At 40.6% G+C, this 25,423-nt stretch overlaps 1 protein-coding gene across 3 annotated transcripts in view; it reads right to left on the bottom strand.

The window, feature by feature from the left end:
* The window catches only part of LOC121576927 (BTB/POZ domain-containing protein 10-like), a 29,061-nt gene extending 18,283 nt beyond the window's left edge, over window positions 1–10,778 (bottom strand). The window contains exons 1-2 of one of the 3 annotated variants that reach the window (XM_041890530.2): window positions 10,575–10,778; window positions 610–734 (exon numbers count right to left, since the gene is read on the bottom strand). In XM_041890530.2, the coding sequence (XP_041746464.1) occupies window positions 610–728 (119 nt within the window). In that variant the 5' untranslated portion in view covers window positions 729–734; window positions 10,575–10,778. Of the gene's footprint in view, window positions 1–609; window positions 735–9,427; window positions 9,463–10,574 lie in introns of those variants that run through there. The other 2 variants (XM_041890531.1, XM_041890532.2) reach the window with 2 other exon arrangements.
* Window positions 10,779–25,423: the final 14,645 nt, after the last annotated feature.

Genomic DNA, 25,423 nt, shown 5'->3' with positions numbered 1-25,423 from the left:
TGCGCCACTCGGGAGCCCAGATAATTGTATGTGTGGTAAAGAGATGAGGTTTTCATTCAAAAATCATGTTAAACACTATTATTGCACACAGAGTGAGTCCATGCAACTTATTATGTGACTTGTTACGTAAATCTTTACTCCTGAACTTATTTAGTCTTGCCATAACAAAGAGGTTGAATACTTATTGACTCAAGACATTTCCTTTTTTCCTTTTTAATTAAGTTGTAAAAATGTTATCAACTTTTAATTTAGGCTGTATCAACAAAATGTGTAAAAAGTCAAGGGGTGTGAATACTTTCTGAAGGCACTGTATATAAAATGGTACTGGACAGTTGTCTTGAATGCTGAACAATCAAGAACAATCAAGCACATTCAGGAGTCCTTCTACTGTAGCTCAGTTGTTAGAGCATGGCGCTTGCAACGCCAGGGTTGTGGGTTCGATTCCCACGGTGGCCAGTATGAAAAATGTATGCACTCACTAACTGTAAGTAGCTCTGGATAAGAGCGTCTGCTAAATGACTAAAATGTTTTAAAAAAATGTCTGTGTTCTACAATTCTTTCTGTAAGTAACAATACAGTACTCTTCCCTAATGAGTGCTAGTTTATCACCTTGAGTGTCTGTGAAGATTACTTTCCCAGTTCTCAGTGTCGCTTGAGTTGTCATCTAAATGTGGACTTTCAGCCATCACAGGTAAGTAGTTAGGGAATCTGCCACCATCAGCACTCATGACGTCCTGTTAATACAAAACATACACATTTGTTGTTCTCTTCACATTAGTTGAATAAATTTAAACGGAATGCTAGATAACAACAACCAAAGCCTTCTCTTGGTAAACGTAACAAACTTACTCTCCATCTAGCCAAGTAAGGCTTCACTAAAAATAACAGGCTTGCTAGTAGTACCACCACCAAGCTAGCTAGATGGGGCCATTGTTTGTTAGCTAGCTAGCTAAGTTAGTTAGCTAGACATGCGATAACTTGAGTAAAGGTAGCTAATTTATTGACCAACTTGGTAACTGAAAACATTTATGTGAAATGGCTAGCTAGACTGAACCTCTTAGATGTAAAGTCCCCTGTTTAGCGGACCTGCGTGGTTCTGGTACCGGTTCTGACCAACATTTTAGCTTATAAATCAATCTGTACAAAACGTAGATCGAAATAGCTAGCATTGAGCGATAGCCCTGGTTCCCATGGACACAGAGTATATTTTTCTGAGCCTGTGTGATGTAGGATGTGAAATCTAAAGCTACTTGAAGCTAGCATGTCCTTCTCCTGGCTGAATCCTACGTCACAGCCACTGACAAAGCACATGCCTGCAATCGTTAAATTGTAGCACAGCAGGAGAGAGTGGTGTCATCACTGTAAAACATTCAGAGATCGATTTATAGCCATTAATCTAAAATAAATAATAGATTTTAAACAAAAAAAACACTGTCATAGACGGACAAGATTAATATGGGATGAAAGGTGAGTTCCTGACGAGTTCAGGAAGCCAAGCTAGAGCTCTGAGACATTCACAGCGATGGGGGCAGACGTTTTGATCAAGAGAGACCTGTAGAACATATGCACATTTTCTCTAACAATAAAAACAGAAATATGTATTTTACAGTTAAGGAAGTTAAATCTTATACAGTGCCTTCGGAAAGTATTCAGAACCCTTGACTTTTTCCACTTTGTTTCGTTAAAGCCTTATTCTAAAAGTGATTAAATTGTTATTTTTCCTCATCAATCTACACACACTACCCCATAGACAAAGCAAAAATAGGTTTTTAGAAATGTTTGCTAATTTATTAAAAATAAAAAACGGAAATGTCACTGTTACATAAGTATTCAGACCCTTTACTCAGTACTTTGTTGAAGCACCTTTGGCAGTGATTACAGCATTGAGTCTTCTTTGGTACACCTGTATTTGACGAGTTTCTCCCATTCTGCTCTGCAGATCCTCTCAAGCTCTGTCAGGTTGGATGGGGAGCGTCGCTGCACAGCTATTTTCAGGTCTCTCCAGAGATGTTCGATTGCGTTCAAGTCCGGGCTCTGGCTGGGCCACTCAAGGACATTCAGAGACTTGTCCCGAAGCCACTCTTGCGTTGTCTTGGCTGTGTGCGTAGGGTCGTTGTCCTGTTGGAAGGTGAACCTTCGCCCCAGTCTGAGGTCCTGAGCGCACTGGAGCAGGTTTTCATCAAAGATTTATCCGTTCATCTTTCCCTCGATCCTGACTAGTCTCCCAGTCCCTGCCGCCGAAAAACATCCCCACAGCATGATGTTGCCACCACCATGCTTCACCGTAGGGATGGTGCCAGGTTTCCTCCAGATGTGACCCTTGGCAATCAGGCCAAAGAGTTCAATCTTGTTTTCATCAGACCAGAGAATCTTGTTTCTCATGGTCTGAGAGTCTTTAGGTGCCTTTTGGCAAACTTCAAGCTGGCTGTCATGTGCCTTTTACTGAGAAGTGGCTTCCGTCTGGCCACTCTACCATAAAGGCCTGATTGGTGGATATGGTTGTCCTTCTGGAAGTTTCTCCCATCTCCACAGAGGAAGTCTAGAGCTCTGTCAGAGTGACCATCGGGTTCTTGGTCACTCCCCCCGATTGCTCAGTTTGACCGGGCAGCCAGCTCTAGGAAGAGTCTTGGTGGTTCCAAACTTCTTCCATTTAATAATGATGGAGGCCATAGTGTTCTTGGGCACCTTCATAATGCAGAAATTTTTTGGTACTCTTCCCCAGATCTGTGCCTCGACACAATCCTGTCACGGAGCTCTCCGGACAATTCCTTCGACCTCATGGCTTGGTTTTTCTAAAAACCTGTTTTCGCTTTGTCATTATGGGGTACTGTGTGTAGATTGCTGAGGATATTTTTTTTTTTTTTTACCATTTTAGAATAAGGCTGTAACGTAACAAAATGTGGAAAAAGTCAAGGGGTCTGAATACTTTCCGAAGGCACTGTAGTTAGTCGTTTTATAATTTTATTATATTATATTTTGAAAGCATATAAATTATTTCACGCCTTATTCATACAGTTTGTTGAATAGGAAATATATCATAAAATATTCCATATTTTTATCACATTTGTATTGTGTACTTGAGTTTCTGTCCTCAAAAGTGAAGTCTCCTACACCTCAGCAATTTATAACTATTTTTTACCAGAAAGGTGAGATTTTAACTTTTCTTTGAGTACGCAGCATTACTAGTTATTGTTTATGGCCCTCTCATGACAAATAAATCATTTTGGGGATTAAGTAGATTACATTTTTGATTACATTTAAGTGGTTTAAACTAGCGGTTGGCTAGCTAGTTAGCCAAGCAACCTTTAACGTTACCTGGCTAAATTAATAATAGAGTACCACAGTATGAGTCATAATACCCATAAAACCTAGTGGTCAAACACGGAAATGGTTCCAATCGTTTTTCCACCATTCATTTTTTCCCATAGAGGATTTTAGAAACACTTCAAATAAGGGCTGTGCTTCGTGTAGACTTACCCTGGTGTGACGTTTTGATAACAGTGTAAATTCCTCTCGGACAAGGTGACTTATCAATATATTCGCCTGTATTTACCCCCCAAAATGAAATGCTAATTAGCTGCTAATGTGGCTATCATACAGAACTAGAAATGCCTGTCTCAAGCTTCACATCACTCACCAGGGCCATGATGATCTGGACGAGACTGACATCAAGGCAAAGCTAAGAATCTCTGGATAAACTAATATTAACTAAATTTTGTAATGAATAAATTGACTGTTTTGTGAACTGTCTGGGCAAGTTTAGTTAGTTAGCCATTTTTCTAGCCTAGTGATGCAAATTTCGGTCAGTTTTGCTGCCGACTAACTGACCCTCATTAACCGGTCAACAAACGGTTAAAATTTTCCCAAACAGTAAAATGACGTGACCAACAGAAAATACTATTAGAGATCTGTATATGTGACTTGTTTCAGGAAATTAGGCATATGTAGCGCGTCATTACTTCACAGGAGAGGCATTTGAATGTAAAATATATTTTTTTTTTATCAAAATTAATTTTTGGGCAGAAATGCCTTCTGGAACGTGAACTTTCATGTGCCTTAATAGCAAACTTGTATGCCATCTGTAAATACAAATAAAACTGTTAAAATTACGAGCCTAGTTGGTTTAGCCACGAAAAAGACAGGACCTTCCCGCTAGCCATGATCGGCTGAGATAATGGATGAGCTGGAAATACCGAGAGATGAGTTCGGATTGGTCTGCCATGTAGCACGCTTCTGTCTATAACATGAGCTGGTCAGTATGTGTAGGTATTCCTTTCTAACACAGCTTTTTTGAGAGATATCACATAGTTGAACTGCAAAAGTGTTGCTCTCCACTTTCTGGAGGACTGAGTTTTGAAATCAGTGGAATGCCCGGTGGAATTAGAGTATGATAGCTAAGGAGATGGAGACAATTCTGGAGTTTGATTGTAAATATGCAGAGGGAGTCGAAAAGTGAACACACAGAAGGCTCTTGTATAAAACACCTGTCTCCGGATTACATCTTAAAACTAAGTGCAACCATGGCATCCGTGAGAGAGGGAGAAGCGTCCATCCATGTATATGGGTAAGATAGTCTAGCTAGCTACATTTTCAGATATTATACATTTCAAATTTTGTCCAAAAGTTGTTTTCATTTCAAGTTAAAGTGTACTGTTAGCTAGCTACTGTTAGCTGGCTCGCTAGCTAACGTTACGTGTATGATCTGCGTAGTAATATTATTTGTATCTCAGGGCCATTTGCATTGCTAGTTATAGCCTAATGCTGGCTAGCTAACATTTAACCTGGTTGGTTAGCTACCTGCAGATTCATGCAGGGTAGTAACATTATGAGTTGGGATTATGGTTCATCGTTTAGCTAGCTAGCTAACAAGAGACTCCACTATGTGTAGTGAAAGTAACCATTTCACTACACCTTCTGTATCCTGTGCATGTGACAAATAAATGTTGATTTTATTTGATATAGTATGTGTTTACCAGATGGTAATGTGAAGAACATGACCTGCACCAAAGTCAAATTAGGATATAACGTTAGGCCAACGAGAGTGTCCAAGTTCTAAAATTCTCTGGTAGAATGCCCTGCTTTTATTTCGTCATTTCGTCATTTCTTATAATAATGAAGAGTAATGAGCTAAAGTGAAGACGGTGTCATCTTAAGATATGGTCATTATCTGAACTGGCTAGCCAGCTAACTTAACATTAGCTAGCTAGCTAGCTAGAAATGAACCAAAACATTGTTTAGAAATTGCTTTTAGTTGCCTGGTTTAAAAGATTGACACATACTAAACTCATTTTTAAAACGGGTGGGTTTATTGATGATAAAATAGACTAGTTATGCTATTTTGGAGTACCAGGCTGCTGATGTCATGCAGCCTGTAGTTTTTGTGTTTATACTTTTTCATAACGACATAACGAATAGAATGTCACTGTGACAAAGTGGTGGGTGACACGCTGATAGCCAACGGAAGACAGGCTATAGCCTATACACCCGAATGGCGAATGGGAGGTGCGCTTTAATTACGAGTTGAGATTGAGAAATAAAAATAGCTCCTTTTACTCGTGGCCACCAAAGTTTTTAACATGCAATTGCATTTAGAATTGTTATTTGTTGCACAATGACTGGGCTTACAAAAGCAAGTTTCACTCCAGTAGACTAGACTTTATGAGCTACTCTCGCGCTGTCTGACAGGTTGTAGGCTATTCCGATCCTCAACCTAGGCTCTGTATACTGCGCGTGTGATAAATAAGATGCCTGACAACTAACGAAAATACACACGTGCCAATTTAATTGCACACAATTATGCAAATTACCCTATAGATCGATAAGCATTACTGGTAAAATGTATTTTCGGCAGCTAACCGATTAACGTTTAACAATTAACATCCAAAGTCTAGCTATTTAAATGCATGAGAATTTCATAAAAACTAGTTTAGCTTTCTTTGGCTTTTATAAACCAACAGTCTAGCTTGCTAGTTAACTAGCTAACTTAGATGGTGAAGCTAGGTGTTCTTGATGTTTGTTTGCGTCTGAAGGGTTGGTAGCCTACTTCAAGCACTACTTGACTTGTAGCTACCTGTATTATTTTGGTCTGGCTTTTTGAGAGGTTTCAGAGATGGACTGATTAGCATTCGAGTCAACAGTGTGCATTCTTTACTGCAGGAAGACATTGATCTGTTTGCTGTTACCTTCTGGACAGCAGATCATTATTATAGCTAGTAGGCAAGATGATGTAACCTTATTTAATCCTACCTGCCATGGTGAGTTTTAAATTAACTGGTATTCACACATTTATTTTTTAGGTAGAATTACGGTCATGTAATTGCTGCCAAATTGCAAACCTTATTTGCACTTTCTCTATTCCAGCACCAATGGGCGTGCCTGAGTTATCACCTGTCAACTAGCCACATCGATGTGTGTGCATCATTTTCATGACATTGTCAGCCAACCCGTCTATAGTTTGCAGAATTTATAAGGGATTAAATGTAGACCTCCACCGGCTGAAGGAGAAGAGGATCTGGTAAAATAAGGGTATGTTGCTAATAATATCTAACGTTAGGTAGCTATCTAGCTTCTTTGCAAAGAACTAGCCTAGTATTCATGGCACGTAAATATCTAACTGCTACTAGGATAGTATTCTGTATAAGACAATTCCAAATGCAATAATAAGCCAACAAATGTTAGTTAACTAAAATATGGAACAGTAAATGAAAATGTTCAATATATCTTCCATTTTGGATCAAGGTTGCTAGTAGCTAGCTAGCTGACTACAAAGGTGTCAGATAGAGACGAAGTGCAGGAGCTTGCAGGGATTTGTAGTCTTGTTAGCCCAATATTCGACTAAAGGAACATAATGTTACTCCTTTGTCCAAGTTACATGTCCTTTTTAAAGGGCAAATTGGCTCTGGAAGCCAAAACAGCCAAATACTACATCTAATTCAACGGCTCAGACACGAGACATTTATGTGGCAGGGTATACAGACAATCACGGACTACAAAGGGAAAACTAGCCATGTTGCGGACACAATTGTCTTGCTTCCGGACAAGCTAAACACCGTCGTCCGCTTTGAGGATAACACAGTGCCACCGACGCGGCCCACTACCAAGGTCTGTGGGCTCTTCTTCTCCATGGCCGACGTAAGACATTTAAGCGTGTTAACCCTCGCAAGGCTGCCGGCCCAGACGGCATCCCTAGCCAAGTCCTCAGAGCATGCGCAGACCAGCTGGCTGGAGTGTTTACAGACATATTCAATCTCTCCCTATCCCAGTCTGCTGTCCCCACTTGCTTCAAGATGTCCACCATCGTTCCTGTACCCAAGAAAGCAAATGTAACTGAACTAAATGACTATCACCCCGTAGCACTCACTTCTGTCATGAGAGGCTAGTTAAGGATCATATCACCTCTACCTTACCTGACACCCTAGACCCACTCCAATTTGCTTACCGCCCCAATAGATCCACAGACGATGCAATCGCCATCACACTGCACACTGCCCTATCCCATCTGGACAAGAGGAATACCAATGTAAGAATGCTGTTCATTGACTATAGCTCAGCATTCAACACCATAGTACCCTCCAAGCTCATCATTAAGCTCGGGGCCAGAGGCTGAAGAAATGTATCTTGGCATCTAAAACCCTCAAACTTTTACAGATGCACAATTGAGAACATCCTGTCAGGCTGTATCACCGCCTGGTACGGCAACTGCACCGCCCGAACCACAGGGCTCTCCAGAGGGTGGTGCGGTCTGCCCAACGCATCACCGGGGGCAAACTACCTGCCCTCCAGGACAGGAAGGCCAAAAAGATCAAGGACAACAACCACCCGAGCCACTGCCTGTTCACCCCGCTATCATCCAGAAGGCGAGGTCAGTACAGGTGCATCACAAGCATTTCGCTACACCCGCAATAACGTCTGCTAAACATGTGTATGTGACCAATAAAAATTGACTTGATTTGATAAACGTGAATCGATTCTGACTCGTGGTACGGTTCTAGAAACATACATCCCTCTACTTTCATATCACATCAAAATAATTTCACTAATGCAAAATACACACTGTTTTAACTGGTTTTAACACAGTTGCAGCCAACAGTTTTTTTCAGTGACAACAAGTTTGTGGCGTCTGTCTTCCATTTACACACAGGTGTTCGGAGAAGCAAGATAGCTATTTGGCACAGATAGTGCACTTGAGCTTTGTTCGAATACTAATACTAAACCTACTATTTGTGACATAAATTGAGTATCTGTGCTTATTGGTCATAGTATAGATATAGTTAGTATGCCAAAAGTTCCCGGATGTCGTACTAAATTCGCCAAAATACGAAGTATACAAGCAGTGGACACTATTTCCGTGCTTTTAGGGACCATAATACAATTCTTCAGAAAATGGGCGTGGCTTCACAACGTTTTCAGATTTCAAGAAAATGGCGGAAAATATGCAGCCGAAGTCCGACGAGAGTGGATACAATTTCATTGCTTTAACTAATTATGACAAATGTTAAGAAAAAGTGAGCAATGTAACAAAGTAATGACTTTTCAAATAAGTTACGTTGGCTGACAATTTGTTAGCTACGCTATCCTTACGAACCACAGCTTATCATTACAGCTGTATGCACCGGTATGTTAGCTAGCTACCTAACTTTAGTTGGCTACTAATACATCGAACTTGCCAGTATATTAACTATATGTAATTCTTAGCTTAGCTAAGTGGTATAGTCGTTGTGCGTTCTCAATGGTCATTGTTAATTCACTCTGGCTATCTACTCCAATTTCAGAGCACTCTTGTCTGGGTGTGCCAGAGAGCAGAATAACTGATTAATTTACAAATGCTCAACACCTGTTGAATATGGCCAGTGTCAGTAAACGTTGGCAAAAAAAGCATTATTAAATTGTTGCCAGCAGCATAGTTCGTCACCAACGCTCTGGATAACATGAAAACAGTCTAACCAGCTCTGCTAGGGCGAGTAAAATGGTCAGAGTGAGGTGTTCTTCTTCTTCTTCGATGAGGTTTAATGGTGGTTGGCATCCAATTTGTTGCATTACCGCCACCTACTAGACTGGAGTACAACGCCCTTATATTTTGCTTGAAAAATAAAATAAATACCCTACCATCAAACACTACACTCACAAAAAAATAAAAAGTATTAATAATTAACACCACCCTACTCCACTATTTAAATATATTTATTCCTACCTCATGCCCTCAACCTGAACTGATGGGACATCACCACTTAACACTCCCTGTAACCCTTCTGATGTCAAGTCTCGCAAACCCAAATACCTCTCTGCAGCTGCCACCACAACCTCAATTTTCTTCGACTTACGTTCCATCCCTGCAGTACAATTAATAACCATTGCTATAAATGCTAAAAATCCAATGTTACTGAAACATATATAACTTGTTGGCCTATCCCTCTGTACTGGTACATACCTACTACATAGTGAGGTGTTCTCTCATTTGTGTCTGGAAGTAGCTAGCAAGCTAGCCAACGTTAGCCAGTTAGCTTGGGTGCTTGACTGCCGTTGTGAGGTCAGAACGCTCGGATCAACCACGAGAACGAAACCCTCTGAATTTACGAACAGACAATCTCACAACGCTCTGAATTTACAAACGCCCAGAGCGCACTCCAGATTGAATTTACGAACACACCCGAAGTGGTAAAATGTCTACCTAGTAATTTGTTATGATAACAAGCTAACAAGAGGTTGCATAGCAACAGTATCAACTTCCGGGAGACAGGCGAAGCGCTAGTATGCTCAACTGAAAGGATACCATTCGTATACTAAAATGAACTAATAGTATATACTCATTAAGTATGTAGTATACAGCATGTTAGTATGGGTATTCAAAGACAGCTTCGGTAACATGGAAATATGGCCATGTGGGAACCCTAACCCTATAAAATAAAAAGTATGTATCAATTTAACCTTTTATTTATTTATTTTTATTTCTCGCCTATATGAAAGATAAGGTCATTTTGCTTACAAACCGTACCGCAAGCGATGCGTGTTAATGTTCAGACCGAGCGTCGTGGCTCTTAACAAAACTCCCCCGCTACAAGACGCCTTCGTCCAATGACTCGTGTAATTGAGCTGAGAGTCCTGATCAAGGGGCTATACTTTAGTCTTGTATGATGTCTACTTTTGATTCCAATTAGCATTTTCGAATCTGAGAGTAAATAAAGCCGAATATATTGATAAGTCACCTTGTCCGAGATTGATAACCGTGTAAATCTAAACGTCACGCTAGGGAAAGCCTAGCGACATGAAAAACAAACAGACCTTGTTTGAAGGGTTTCTAAAATCCCCATATTAATTGTGAAAAAAACGATTGGAACAATGTCCGTGTTTGACCGCTAGGTTATGACTCCTTATGACTCGTGCTAGCAAGCGATGAAGAATACCGTTTTGAGGGTTTAGACAAACATAAAAAACTGCTAGCTCGCTATCAAACAAAATGTTAACCAGTAAACTTGTAGCTAGCGTTAGTTTACAGGATAAAATAATGCTCACGTTAGCTAAATCACTTTAGTTCGCTGAAGTAGCCGGTTAGCTAACTATAGCATGACGCTCCTTACCTCTTGGGATTCATTGTTGTCTGAGTTTTATCCTAAAGTGAAAGTAAACAAATTCCTAATAAATATTTTTGCTAGATTGGTGACCGACTGCTTAAAGTAATAGTGACAGACATTTCCCCCAAACAGTCACTAAATAAGGGCAAACCGCTAAATGTAATCCCTTGTTTTGACTGCTGAACAACGAATGTGATAGATCGCGAGACCAAATAACTGGCTTGTTCACGAGGGTCGGACTTGCTACGCGCTGCGCAATCTGCAGTCTAAAAAAACACATCAAGCCCACAAACATTTAGGAAATTAAATATTTGTATTAATTGATATATGTGTATATAACGGTTATATATCAATGTCTATGTTCATATAGGCTACTAATTATAATGAGCGAATATGCAGCCACTGTGTACATTGACTCCCGTGAACAACCTCTGAGGCGGTAACAGTTATTGAGCTAACATCAGCAACCAATCACCCTCCTCTGAGGTGTAATTATCTATTATACCTCAGTGGTAATGATACAGTAACCTTCCAATTTCGGAAACATCAGGATTGAAACATTAGGTAGAAATATAAACTTGGTAGGTTAACATGTAGGCATATCAACGTTTCATAGGCTATTCAGCCGTTTAAAAGCCAGCAACTGCAAATAAAAATTGAAGATTCACTTAATTGTTTATTGCTTAACATACAGTATATAGCTATTGTGATTATGCTGTTTTATTTACAACAATCAATTACATTGCGGCACTTTGGAGTTGGTTGATATAAAAAATATAAGTCGCTACATTCTACAGTTAAAGTGCATAAATATTTTTCTGTTATGTAACTGTAATGATCCCTATTCCTAATTAGGCCTACTGCATATAAGTATCCATGCACAAGTTACACTATTTACTAGTTATTTCTACATACTAACCCAGCTTTACACCACATATCAAAATACCATGGCACTAATAGAACACGAAAATACAGACATAGTTTTGTCTTTGTGGACAACACATTATCATCAAGTTAATAATTAATCATCATCAAGTTAATAAACAATTGTATAACACTTACTTTCTCCAGATAATAAAAACAATGTTTTGGTCCTAAACAGTATTTGCCCTTCCTTTTTATTTGGTTATGATAAATAAATAGCTTGAACTACTTAATAATAAATAAAAGTGCTTTAAGCTAAAACTATGGAAGCTTAGCCTCCTCACAATTTGATTACTGCATTACCATTTTAAAATCGCATGCCCTATAAATAAATTAGAGTTGTTCCAATAAAACAGAAAAACTATAAAAGTCATGAATAGAATGAAGTGTCAAACGTGGTAGCCTACAGTCCAGACTGCAAAAATATAATTTCACTGAGAGTTGAGGAGCTTCTCCAAAATGTTTAAAATGTATTCAACTTCGTTTGGCGTTAACTCCTCCAAATCCAGGAGATCCTCGGGAAGAAGCCTTCTGGTTCTCACTTTCTCCCCCTTCTCTGCATTTCGGAGCGAGGCTGTATGGATGTCCCTCAGCTTCATTTGGAGCCAGTCTTGCCTATCCTGCACGTGCTTGTGTTCCCCAAGGTTGTGCATTAGTTGTACTTCACTAACGGATCTCTTTCTGTAGGAAACAATAAATACTACGTTAGATGTCTTATTTTAAACAGGACATTATTATCATTTGCAAGTAGGCTATATTAGTATCCTGTCATATCCAATCATATTACAATACAATATCATATAGCATAAAACAAAGTTATTCCATAAAGTTATTTCAAGTTCATATAGGGTTCAAGCCTACGCCATTGGTCGTCCTTCAGATTGCGTTGAATAGTATAAAATGCAGAGTGATATGAGTACCACTTTTACGTCCAAACCTCTGATGGGAAACATTTTGATAACCTGTCAAAGTAAGAAAATAGTTCAGAACATAAACCCATATATGTAATACATGTGTTTGATAAGCTAAAATGTTTCACTCCAAATAAAGTTAAATAAAACTACATGTGTTGGATAAGCAACCATTTTTACTACAAATAAAGTTAAATAGGCTATATAATTAAACTTAGAACATGGGATGCCATGTAGACAAAATAATGACAAAGTTGATGAAGTTCAACTTGCCTCTTGTGCGATAGGCTTCTCTCTGGAAAGTTGTGATGTGGAGTGCAGGGGTGTAAACCCGGTTTGTAGATCAGTCTATCTGTTATGATTAGGGTAAGTTTCCCAAAGTTCCTTTTATAGCCCTCTGCCCATTGATGAGCCGCCTTCATTATTAGTGCTGATGTCACCCCTTGCCTTGATGGGGATAGGCATGCGCATGAAAACACCTCCGCAAATCCGAGCTTTCAGCACCTATGCCCGGGGTTAACTCGTGCTGCATTTGAAACTCTGCGCTACTGGGGATAACCAATTTTCAATAGCAAATATTTATAATAGACTACATGGATCAGCCTTTCACAGTTAATGTTTCGTTACTGGCATAGGCCTATTGCAACTTTTGGGTGGATACCTATTATACATGTTTATATTAAATTGGCTTTGTCAAATTGTGTTTAGCCTAAAGTATATATTTATATTGTATAGCTTATAAAGTAGGCTATACATTTATTGTATATTGCATTAAGTACAGTACCAGTCAAAGGTTTGGACACACCTACTCATTCAAGGGTTTTTCTTTATTTTTACTATTTTCTACATTATATAATACTAGTGAAGACATCAAAACTATGAAATAACACATAGTAACCAAAAAAGTGTTAAACAAATCAAAATATATTTTAGATTTTAGATTCTTCAATGTAGCCACCCTTTGCCTTGATGACAGCTTTGCACACTCTTGGCATTCTCTCAACCAGCTTCATGAGGTAGTCACCTGGAATGCATTTCAATTAACAGGTGTGCCTTGTTAAAAGTTAAATTGTGGAATTTATTTCCTTCTTAATGCGTTTGAGCCAATCAGTTGTGTTGTGAATAGGTAGGGGTGGTATACAGAAGACAACCAAGCTGACATTCCATGTGACAACCATCCCCAACCAATCCCCAACCAACCCCTAATTCATGACTTAACTCAGAGACATCATTGCAGTGTTAATGATTCAAATATGGCTCGGATGAAAACATAAACCATAAAGCCTAATAAAATGTTTCATGTTATATTTTAATTTCTTATTTTGTAATGCAAGTTCACTCAAATGTAGGCCTACACACCTTTTTGATTCAACAGCTTTGCCTTATATGTCCAATATTCTGTAAGTCATGACAAATAAATACTAGTAATTCATAAAAGTGGTTGAAAAATAATCTTCAAAGGCTAGTCTATCATATGCATTACAAACCTGCAGAAACATTTTAAGAAGACCTCCCACACCCACCCTCTCTGTCCCGTAATTTATGTGCAGTGTCAACTCCCTAACCAGTATCAACTCTAGGCCCCCACCATCTTCCAGATGTATGGACAGAAGAAACCCCATTGGTCTTCATCAATCCAACTGATGAGCCACACAGCAGCTCTATTGACACGTTACGCAATATAATAGTATTAAGTCATTATAGCCAGATATCAAATCTCTCCCTTTCTGATGCCCCGGAGTCGAGATATCCTGCTGTAGCTACAGGTGTTTAGGATGATCCTTGGGACACGAGCGACCCTGTCCTACTTTTATGGTGGCTGGGCGCGCAATTACACATTAGGTAACCATGAGGGAATCTTTCTAAATGTGGAAGAGGAATGGCTATGTCATGACACAGAGAATACATCCCAGAGAGGAACCAAACAGGTCCGACCTATAGATCTTCCCCCGTGGACTGGTTAAGGTTTCTGTCAAGGCTGCAGGCATGCATTCCCCCAAAAAGAACATGCCGACAGAGAGCAGGCAGTCCATGGCGTTATGCGAGGACATAAGCAACTTTCAGCTGCTTCTGGGCAAAGAACATAAGATTTGATATTCACTATGGTGGAGAAACAATGCAGCTTGGGTGTTGGAAAGTTCTGGAATATATTTGAAGGTGCATTTTGATGCATTCTGGTGCAATTTGGTTCATGCATAGTTGCACATGTCTCAAGCAAGTTTAATGCACTCTTCCTTTTAAGAAAATTCTAATCCCTTTATTAGATTGGCATATACATTTTAGTGAGTGACTTTATTGTTGACCAAATCAATGTCCTGAACTGCTAATATTGATAATGATGCTCCGAGACTGTTTTTCATTTACTATCTAATCCTCCTATAAAACAAACTTCACAGGTGGTGGGCAATTAAAGTTGTTTACATACCAGTTCAACAAGATTTATGGCCAAGCTGACATGCACGTTAAAGATGTTGCCCTCTTACTGGTTTCTCTTGATACTATTATGGACTGCAGCAGGCATGTTTAGATGACACCCACCAAACAAAATGACCTTTGAACTTAGCATGAGATCCTAATCCATGTAGTTCTCATTACCTCATGCTGGCTCAATGCAAGCCATGTCACCGGTGGTATGTGACAGCATTGGGGTGCATGGACATTCTACCGGGATTAAAGAGAAGGTATTGCTAACAACATCTATCCATACAACAATGATAATCATGACTAGCAGGCACTTACTTATTAATAATTCAGTCAATACAGTAAATAAAATCAGTAAGTAGCGCAGCAGTACTATTCGTGGGTTTCCTTTTGGTTTTATAGACTATTAAAAAAAAGCTGGAGGAGCCAGACAATGCATAACATAGCAGAGATACTCCTCATAAGTCATCAAAATGGTACATTATGGATAAGTTTAAAATACAGTTCATTATTTATATTGTTTTCATTTGAAAGGATCTATAGATGCATGTTTTGAAAGATCTGCATAATAGCTATGATGGCAAAGTCTGAGTCCAACCCAAATCATACCATACTTAACCGTATGTATTGACATCAGATGATCTCGATACCACAGGAAGTAACTATATGAGAATTTATACATGGAACGCACCTGTATGACTCAAAAAGCTAAATGGTAATTGGTTTACTATATGTTGATTAGTATAGCCTACCTTTAGGATTTGCGGTGCAAGGCAAAAGTGTAACTAGGAGAACCTTTCAACGTGAACACAGTCACTTATCTCTGACACTACAGACACCACATTACTCTTGCTCTAGTTAAGGCTGACCTTTTTTCCCCAGACGTGTCCAGGTGGCTTTCTATCCTCCTGGAGCAATGCACTATGATGGGAATTACTGTAACTCATGGCAAGCCAGCACCGACTTTGGTTGATGGTCTGCATTCCGTCACCTTCTCGGAGCCGGTGCTCTCTAGTACTAACTCTAGTCTGCACACGCTTTGAAGCATGTAATGCAGCCCCCATCGGTATTTTGTTGTGTACAGTAGCATGTGGATAACCTTACACATTAGAGGATGCTTGCGGTATCTCACCTTCATGGTGGGGGGAAAGGTTTCATATCACACACAGAAATGTACAGTGCCTTCGGAAAGTATTCAGACCCCTTGACATTTTCCACATTTTGTTACGTTACAACCTTATTCTAAAATTGATATACATACAATACCCCATAATGACCAAGCAAAAACAATTTATTTGACATTTTTGCTAATTTATTAAAAATAAAAAATTGAAATATCACATTTACATACACTACCGTTCAAAAGTTTGGGGTCACTTAGAAATTTTTTTGGTCCATTAAAATAACATCAAATTGATCAGAAATACAGTGTAGACATTGTTAATGTTGTAAATGGCTATTGTAGCTGGACATGGCTGATTTGTAATGGAATATCTACATAGGCGTATAGAGGCCTATGCAACCATCAGTCCTGTGTTCCATGGCACGTTGTGTTTGCTAATCCAAGTTTATCATTTTAATAGGCTAATTGATCATTAGAAAACCCTTTTGCAATTATGTTAGCACAGCTGAAAACTGTGGTGCTGATTAAAGAAGCAATAGAACTGGCCTTCTTGAGACTAGTTGAGTATCTGGAGCATCAGCAAATGTGGGTTCGATTACAGAATCAAAATGGCCAGAAACAAAGAACTTTCTTCTGAAACTCGTCAGTCTATTCTTGTTCTGAGAAATGAAGGCTATTCCATGCGAGAAATTGCCAAGACACTGAAGATCTCGTACAACGCTGTGTACTACTCCCTTCACAGAACAGCGCAAACGGTCTCTAACCAGAATAGAAAGAGGAGTGGGAGGTGCACAACTGAGCAAGAGGACAAATACATTAAGAGTGTCTAGTTTGAGAAACAGACGCCTCACAGGTCCTCAACTGGCAGCTTCATTAAATAGTACCCGCAAAACACCAGTCTCAGTGAAGAGGCGACTCCGGGATGCTGACCTTCTAGGCAGAGTTGCAAAGAAAAAGCCATATCTCAGACTGGCCAATAAAAATAATATTAAGATGGGCAAAAGAACACAGACACTGGACAAAGGAAGATTGGAAAAAAGTGTTATGGACAGACGAATCAAAGTTTGAGGTGTTCGGATCACAAAGAATAACATTTGTGAGACACAGACCAAATTAAAAGATGCTGGAAGAGTGCTTGATGCCATCTGTCAAGCATGGTGGAGGAAATGTGATGGTCTGAGGGTGATTTGGTGGTGGTAAAGTGGGAGATGTGTACAGGGTAAAAGGGATCTTGAAGAAGGAAGGCTATCACTCCATTTTGCAACGCCATGCCATACCCTGTGGACGGCGCTTGATTGGAGCCAATTTCCTCCTACAACAGGACAATGACCCAAAACACAGCTCCAAACTATGCAATAACTATTTAGGGAAGAAGCAGTCAGCTGGTATTCTGTCTATAATGGAGTGGCCAGCACAGTCACCGGATCTCAACCCTATTGAGCTGTTGTGGGAGCAGCTTGACCGTATGGTATGTAAGAAGTGCCCATCAAGCCAATCCAACTTGTGGGAGGTGCTTCAGGAAGCAACAAATTGACGACTAGAATGCCAAAGGTCTGCAAGGCTGTAATTGCTGCAAATGGAGGATTCTTTGACGAAAGCAAAGTTCGAAGGACACAATTATTATTTCAATTAAAAATCATTATTTCTAACCTTGTCAATGACAACAATTCCTATTCATTTAGCAATATTTCCTATTCAAACTCATTTCATGTATATTTTCATGGAAAACAAGGACATTTCTAAGTGACCCCAAACTTTTGAACGGTAGTGTAATTATTCAGACCCTTTACTCAGTACTTTGTTGAAGCACCTTCGGCAGCGATTACAGCATTGAGTCTTCTAGGTTTTGACGCTACAAGCTTGGCACACCTGTATTTGGGGAGTTTCTCCCATTCTTCTCTGCAAATCCTCTCAAGCTCTGTCAGGTTGGATGGGGAGCGTTGCTGCACAGCTATTTTCAGGTCTCTCCAGAGATGTTCGATCGGGTTCAAGTCCGGGCCACTCAAGGACATTCAGAGACTTGTCCCGAAGTCACTGCATTGTCTTGGCTGTGTGCTTACGGTCGTTGTCCTGTTAGAAGGTGAACCTTCGCCCCAGTCTGAGGTCCTGAGCGCTCTGGAGCAAGGTTTCATCAAGGATCTCTCTGTACTTTTCTCCTTTCATCTTTGCCTCGATCCTGACTAGTCTCCCAGTACATGCAACTGAAAAACATCCTCACACCTTGATGCTGCCACCACCATGCTTCACCGTAGGGATGGTGCCAGGTTTACTCCAGACGTAACGCTTGGCATTCAGGCCAAAGACTTCAATCTTGGTTTCATCAGATCAGAGAATCTTGTTTCTCATGTTCTGAGAGTATTTAGGTGCATTTTGGCAAACTCCAATCAGGCTGTCATGTGCCTTTTACTGAGGAGTGGCTTCCGTCTGGCCACTCTATCATAAAGGCCTGATTGGTAGAGTGCTGCAGAGATGGTCGTCCTTCTGGAAGGTTCTCCCATCTCCACAGAGGAACTCTAGAGCTCTGTCAGAGTGACCATTGGGTTTTTGGTCACCTCCCTGACCAAGGACCTTCATCCCCGATTGCTCAGTTTGGCCGGGAGGCCAGCTCTAGGAAGAGTCTTGATGGTTCCAAACTTCTTCCATTTAAGAATGATGGAGGCCACTGTGTTCTTGGGGACCTTCAATGCTGCAGACATTTTTGGTACCCTTCCCCAGATCTGTGCCTCGACACAATCCTGTCTCTGAGCTCTACGGACAATTCCTTCGACCTCATGGCTTGGTTTTTGCTTTGACATGCACTGTCAACTGTGGGACCTTATATAGACAGGTGTGTGCCTTTCCAAATCATGTCCAATCAATTGAATTTACCACAGGTGGACTCTAATCAAGTTGTAGAAACATCTCAAGTATGAGCAATGGAAACAGGATGCACCTGAACTCAATTTCAAGTCTCATCGCAAAGGGTCTGAGAATACTTATGTAAATAACGTATTTATGTGAGGGTTTTTTTCTCCATACATCTGCAAATATTTATAAAAACCTGTTTTCACTTTGTCATTATGGGGTATTGTGTGTAGATTGCTGAGATTTTTATTTATTTAATACATTTTAGAATAAGGCTGTAACATAACAAATTGTGGAAAAACTCAAGGGCTCTGAATACTTTCCGAAGGCACTGTAAATGATGGCTTATGACGTACACATACTGTACCAGTCAAAAGTTTGGACACACCTACTCATTCAAGGGTTTTTCTTTGTTTTTAATATTTTCTACATTGTAGAATAATAGTGAAGGCATCATAACTATGAAATAACACATATGGAATCATGTAGTAACCAAAAAAGTGTTAAACAAATCAATATATATTTTATATTTGAGATTCTTCAAAGTAGCCACCCTTTGCCTTGATGACAGCTTTGCACACTCTTGGCATTCTCTCAACCAGCTTCACCTGGAATGCTTTTCCAACAGTCTTGAAGGAGTTCCCACATATGCTGAGCACTTATTGGCTGCTTTTCCTTCACTCTGCGGTGCAACACATCCCAAACCATCTCAATTAGGTTGAGGTCGGGTGATTGTGGTGACCAGGTCATCTGATGCAGCACTCCATCACTCTTCTTCTTGGTCAAATAGCCCTTACACAGCCTGGAGGTGTGTTGGGTCATTTTCCTGTTGAAAAACAAATGATAGTCCCACTAAGCGCAAACCAGATGGAATGGCGTATCGCTGCAGAATGCTGTGGTAGCCATGCTGGTTAAGTGTGCCTTGAACTCTAAATAAATCACAGACAGTGTCACCAGCAAAGCACCCCCACACCATCACACCTCCTCCATGCTCCACGGTGGGAACCACACATGCGGAGATCATCCGTTCACCTACTCTGTGTCTCACAAAGACATGGCGGTTGGAACCACAAATCTCAAATTTGACCTCATCAGACCAAAGGACAGATTTCCACCGGTCTAATATCCATGGCTCGTGTTTCTTGGCCCAAGCAAGTCTCTTCTTGTTATTGGTGTCCTTTAGTAGTGGTTTCTTTTCACCAATTCGACCCTGAAGGCCTGATTCACGCCGGCTCCTCTGAACAGTTGATGTTGAGATGTGTCTGTTACTTGAACTCTGTGAAGCATTTATTTGGGCTGCAATTTCTGAGGCTGGTAACTCTAATGAACTTATCCTCTGCAGCAGAGGTAACTCTGGGTCTTCCATTCCTGTGGCGGTCCTCATGAGAGCAAGTTCCATCATAGCGTTTGATGGTTGTTACGACTGCACTATAAGAAACTTTCAAAGTTCTTGACGTTTTCCGTATTGACTGACCTTCATCTCTTAAAGTAATGATGGACTGTCGTTTCTCTTTGCTTATTTGAGCTGTTTTTGCCATAATATGGACTTGGTCTTTTACCAAATAGGGCAATCTTCTGTATACCCCCCTACCTTTTCACAACACAACTGATTGGCTCAAACAAATTAAGAAGGAAAGAAATTCCACAAATTAACTTTTAAGAAGGCACACCTGTTAATTGAAATGCATTCAAGGTGACTACCTCAAGAAGCTGGTTGAGAGAATGCCAAGAGTGTGCAAAGCTGTCATCAAGGCAAAGGGTGGCTATTTGAAGAACCTCAAATATAAAATATTCATCCCCCTTGGCGTTTTTCCTATTTTGTTGCATTACAACCTGTAATTTAAATTGATTTTTATTTGGATTTAATGTAATGGACATACACAAAATAGTCCAAATTGGTGAAGTGAAAAAAAATAACTTGTTTCAAAAAATTCTAAAAAATAAATAACTTAAAAGTGGTGTGTGCATACAGTGAGGGAAAAAAGTATTTGATTCCCTGCTGATTTTGTACGTTTGCCCACGGACAAAGAAATGATCAGTCTATAATTTTAATGGTAGGTTTATTTGAACAGTGAGAGACAGAATAACAACAAAAAAATCCAGAAAAACGCATGTCAAAAATGTTATAAACTGATTTGCATTTTAATGAGGGAAATAAGTATTTGACCCCCTCTCAATCAGAAAGATTTCTGGCTCCCAGGTGTCTTTTATACAGGTAACGAGCTGAGAATAGTAGCACACTCTTAAAGTGAGGCTCCTAATCTCAGCTTGTTACCTGTATAAAAGACACCTTTCCACAGAAGCAATCAATCAATCAGATTCCAAACTCTCCACCATGGCCAAGACCAAAGAGCTCTCCAAGGATGTCAGGGACAAGATTGTAGTCCTACACAAGGCTGGAATGGGCTACAAGACCATCGCCAAGCAGCTTGGTGAGAAGGTGACAACAGTTGGTGTGATTATTCGCAAATGGAAGAAACACAAAAGACTTGTCAATCTCCCTCGGCCTGGGGCTCCATGCAAGATCTCACCTCGTGGAGTTGCAATGATCATGAGAACAGTGAGGAATCAGCCCAGAACTACACGGGAGGATCTTGTCAATGATCTCAAGGCAGCTGGGACCATAGTCACCAAGAAAACAATTGGTAACACACTACGCCATGAAGGACTGAAATCCTGCAGCGCCCGCAAGGTCCCCCTGCTCAAGAAAGCACATATACATGCCCGTCTGAAGTTTGCCAATGAACATCTGAATGATTCAGAGGAGAACTGGGTGAAAGTGTTGTGGTCAGATGAGACCAAAATGGTGCTCTTTGGCATCAACTCAACTCGCCATGTTTGGAGGAGGAGGAATGCTGCCTATGACCCCAAGAACACCATCACCACCGTCAAACATGGAGGTGGAAACATTATGCTTTGGGGGTGTTTTTCTGCTAAGGGGACAGGACAACTTCACCGCATCAAAGGGACGATGGACGGGGCCATGTACCGTCAAATCTTGGGTGAGAACCTCCTTCCCTCAGCCAGGGCATTGAAAATGGGTCGTGGATGGGTATTCCAGCATGACAATGACCCAAAACACACGGCCAAGGCAACAAAGGAGTGGCTCAAGAAGAAGCACATTAAGGTCCTGGAGTGGCCTAGCCAGTCTCCAGACCTTAATCCCATAGAAAATCTGTGGAGGGAGATGAAGGTTCGAGTTGCCAAACGTCAGCCTCAAAACCTTAATGACTTGGAGAAGATCTGCAAAGAGGAGTGGGACAAAATCCCTTCTGAGATGTGTGCAAACCTGGTGGCCAACTACAAGAAACGTCTGACCTCTGTGATTGCCAACAAGGGTTTTGCCACCAAGTACTAAGTCATTTTTTGCAGAGGGGTCAAATACTTATTTCCCTCATTAAAATGCGAATCAATTCATAACATTTTTTACATGTGTTTTTCTGGATTTTGTTGTTGTTATTCTGTCTCTCACTGTTCAAATAAACCTACCATTAAAATTATAGACTGATCATTTCTTTGTCAGTGGGCAAACGTACAAAATCAGCAGGGGATCAAATACTTTTTTCCCTCACTGTATGTATTCACCCCCTTTGCTATGAAGCCCCTAAATAAGATCTGGTGCAACCAATTACCTTCAGAAGTCACATAATTAGTTAAATAAAGTCCACCTGTGTGCAATCTAAGTGTCACATGATCTCAGTATATATACACCTGTTCTGAAAGGCCCCAGGGTCTGCAACACCACTAAGCAAGGGGCACCACCAAGCAAGTGGCACCGTGAAGACCAAGGAGCTCTCCAAACAGGTCAGCGACAAAGTTTTGGAGAAGTACAGATCAGGGTTGGGTTATAAAAAAATATCAGAAACTTTGAACATCCCACGGAGCACCATTAAATCCATTATTAAAAAATTGAAAGAATATGGCACCACAACAAACCTGCCAAGAGAGGGCCGCCCACCAAAACTCACATACCAGGCAAGGAAGGCATTAATCATAGAGGCAACAAAGAGACCAATGATAACCCTGAAGGAGCTGCAAAGCTCCACAGCGGAAATTGGAGTATCTGTCCATGTGACCACTTTAAGCCGTACACTCCACAGAGCTGGGCTTCACGGAAGAGTGGCCAGAAAAAAGCCATTACTTAAATAAAAAATAAGCAAACACGTTTGGTGTTCGCCAAAAGGCATGTGGGAGACTCCCCAAACATATGGAAGAAGGTACTCTAGTCAGATGAGACTAAAATTGAGCTTTTTGGCCATCAAGGAAAACACTATGTCTGGAGCAAACCCAACACCTCTCATCCCCCCGAGAACACCATCCCCACAGTGAAGCATGGTGGTGGCAGCATCATGCTGTGGGGATGTTTTTCATCGGCAGGGACTGGGAAACTGGTCAGAATTGAAGGAATGATGGATTGCACTAAATACAGGGAAATTATTGAGGGAAACCTGTTTCAGTCTTCCAGAGATTTGAGACTGGGACGGAGGTTCACCTTCAAGCAGGACAATGACCCTAAGCATACTGCTAAAGCAACACTCAAGTGGTTTAAGGGGAAACATTTAAATGTCTTGGAATGGCCTAGTCAAAGCCCAGACCTCAATCCAATTGAGAATCTGTGGTATGACTTAAAGATTGCTGTACACCAGTGGAACCTATCCAACTTGAAGGAGTTGGAGCAGTTTTGCCTTGAAGAATGGGCAAAAATCCCAGTGGCTAGATGTGCCAACCTTATAGAGACATACCCCAAGAGACTTGCAGCTGTAATTGCTGCAAAAGGTGGCTCTACAAAGTATTGACTTTGGGGGGATGAATAGTTATGCACGCTCAAATGATCTTTTTTTTTTCTTCTTCTTTTTTGTTTGTTTCACACAAAAAAATATTTTGCATCTTAAACAAAAAAATATTTTGCATCTTCAAAGTGGTAGGCATGTTGTGTAAATCAAATGATACAACCCCCCCCAAAATCCATTTTAATTCCAGGTTGTAAGGCAACAAAATAGGGAAAATGCCAAGGGGGGTGAATTCTTTCGCAAGCCACTGTACATGATTCCATATGTGTTATTTCATATTTTTGATGTCTTCACTATTATTCTACAATGTAGAAAATAGCAAAAATAAAGAAAAACCTTGAATGAGTAGGTGTCTCAAAAATCTTGACTGGGACTGTACATCTGGATTTCTTCTGTAAGGAGTATTCTCATACACGTATTTTCTCATCAATTCTCTTTTGGCCAGACCTTTCCCACCAGCTTTGGTGATGCATGCAACTTGATTACATTAATAAAGCAAGATAAAATAACAAGTTTCCAAGTTACTTCAGAGCCACCAAAACAAATCTTGTGTGCCTGACTCATTGACACTGTATCGGTTGGAAGTGACCAATAAACCAATCTAGCAGTAAAAAAGCCTAAATATTCAAGACCTTATCTGCGGAAGCCATCTGAAATGAAAACAACAGCATGCTGTGTAGATATCTGAATGACGGCAGAGACTTGCTGTGTTTCAGCAGGATTCACGCGTGACTGAGAAGGAAAAACGTTATTCTAAGCACAATATTAGACATTGAACATTTCCACTTCCTTTGACTCAGACTGGGGTTTGGGTCCAACAGCTGAGGGGAAGCCGGCATTTGTTAATTTAGAACGTCAGTACATGACCCTGAAGAAATCGACTGGGCCGGTCCGCACATCTTGGAGAGAGGGATGGCATTTCTGTATGAGATACACTACTGTGTACTGGAACTCTGGGCCTCTGTGGTGCCATCTATTAAGAGCCTCATCCCGATTCATCACAACTGTGAAGCTGTTCGCCACCCACTTTACTCTGACATGTCTGAATGATTTAAGCTTGTACAACAACAGAAGCGTGTGCAGTTTCAAAGGCTATCCCAGGGAAGCACGTGCGGCTCACGGTTCCGTTTGCAGCCGGTCACGGGTTGAGGGCTTTCATGCCAAGTGTTACGCAGAGAACAGGTAGTGGCCGCACCATTACAAGCTCCTCCTCAGCAGTCAGCAACTTCACACCTGATATAAGTTGCAGAAATGATCCCACTGGGCTACCTTTGTACCCACAGGATTGCCATGGCAACACAACAGTCTCACCAGATGTGTTCGCAGAATAAGGCAGTCTAGATAAAAACATGAGCCATGAATCGTATAATAGTAAGTTACTATTTTGATTTTGATTCTCAAGACTCAATGAATGATCTCAAACATTTCTCGCTGTTTCATCTTGTTTTTTACCCTGAGACATAGGAAGCAAAAGGAAGGCCTACTGTATACCATAGTGATCAACGCAAGGTCGACTGACCCGCAGATCCAGACAGCGTGGGCACGTGGAACAACTGAAATGATGGAAGGCATCTGACAATAATGCACCCCTGACCTTCCCTGTAATTCAGGGATCTAGGTAGAGCTGTAGCATCCGTTGCATATTTCGCCACTACCTTGGTAATGGCTCATGAGCACCGGAATAAATAGCCTGGTTACTACTACTACTACTACTACTAAGACAAATAGTCTGCTCACATTATCATGTGCTATAGCATTAACAAGCTAGCAGATTAGCACATTATTTTTATAGCAGGGGCCCACTTGTTTGGAGGATCTGATACTATGCATTATATTATTCCA

Source organism: Coregonus clupeaformis, chromosome 11, assembly GCF_020615455.1.
Source record: "Coregonus clupeaformis isolate EN_2021a chromosome 11, ASM2061545v1, whole genome shotgun sequence".
Lineage (NCBI taxonomy): Eukaryota > Metazoa > Chordata > Actinopteri > Salmoniformes > Salmonidae > Coregonus > Coregonus clupeaformis.
This window is presented reverse-complemented; position numbering and strand designations above follow the sequence as displayed.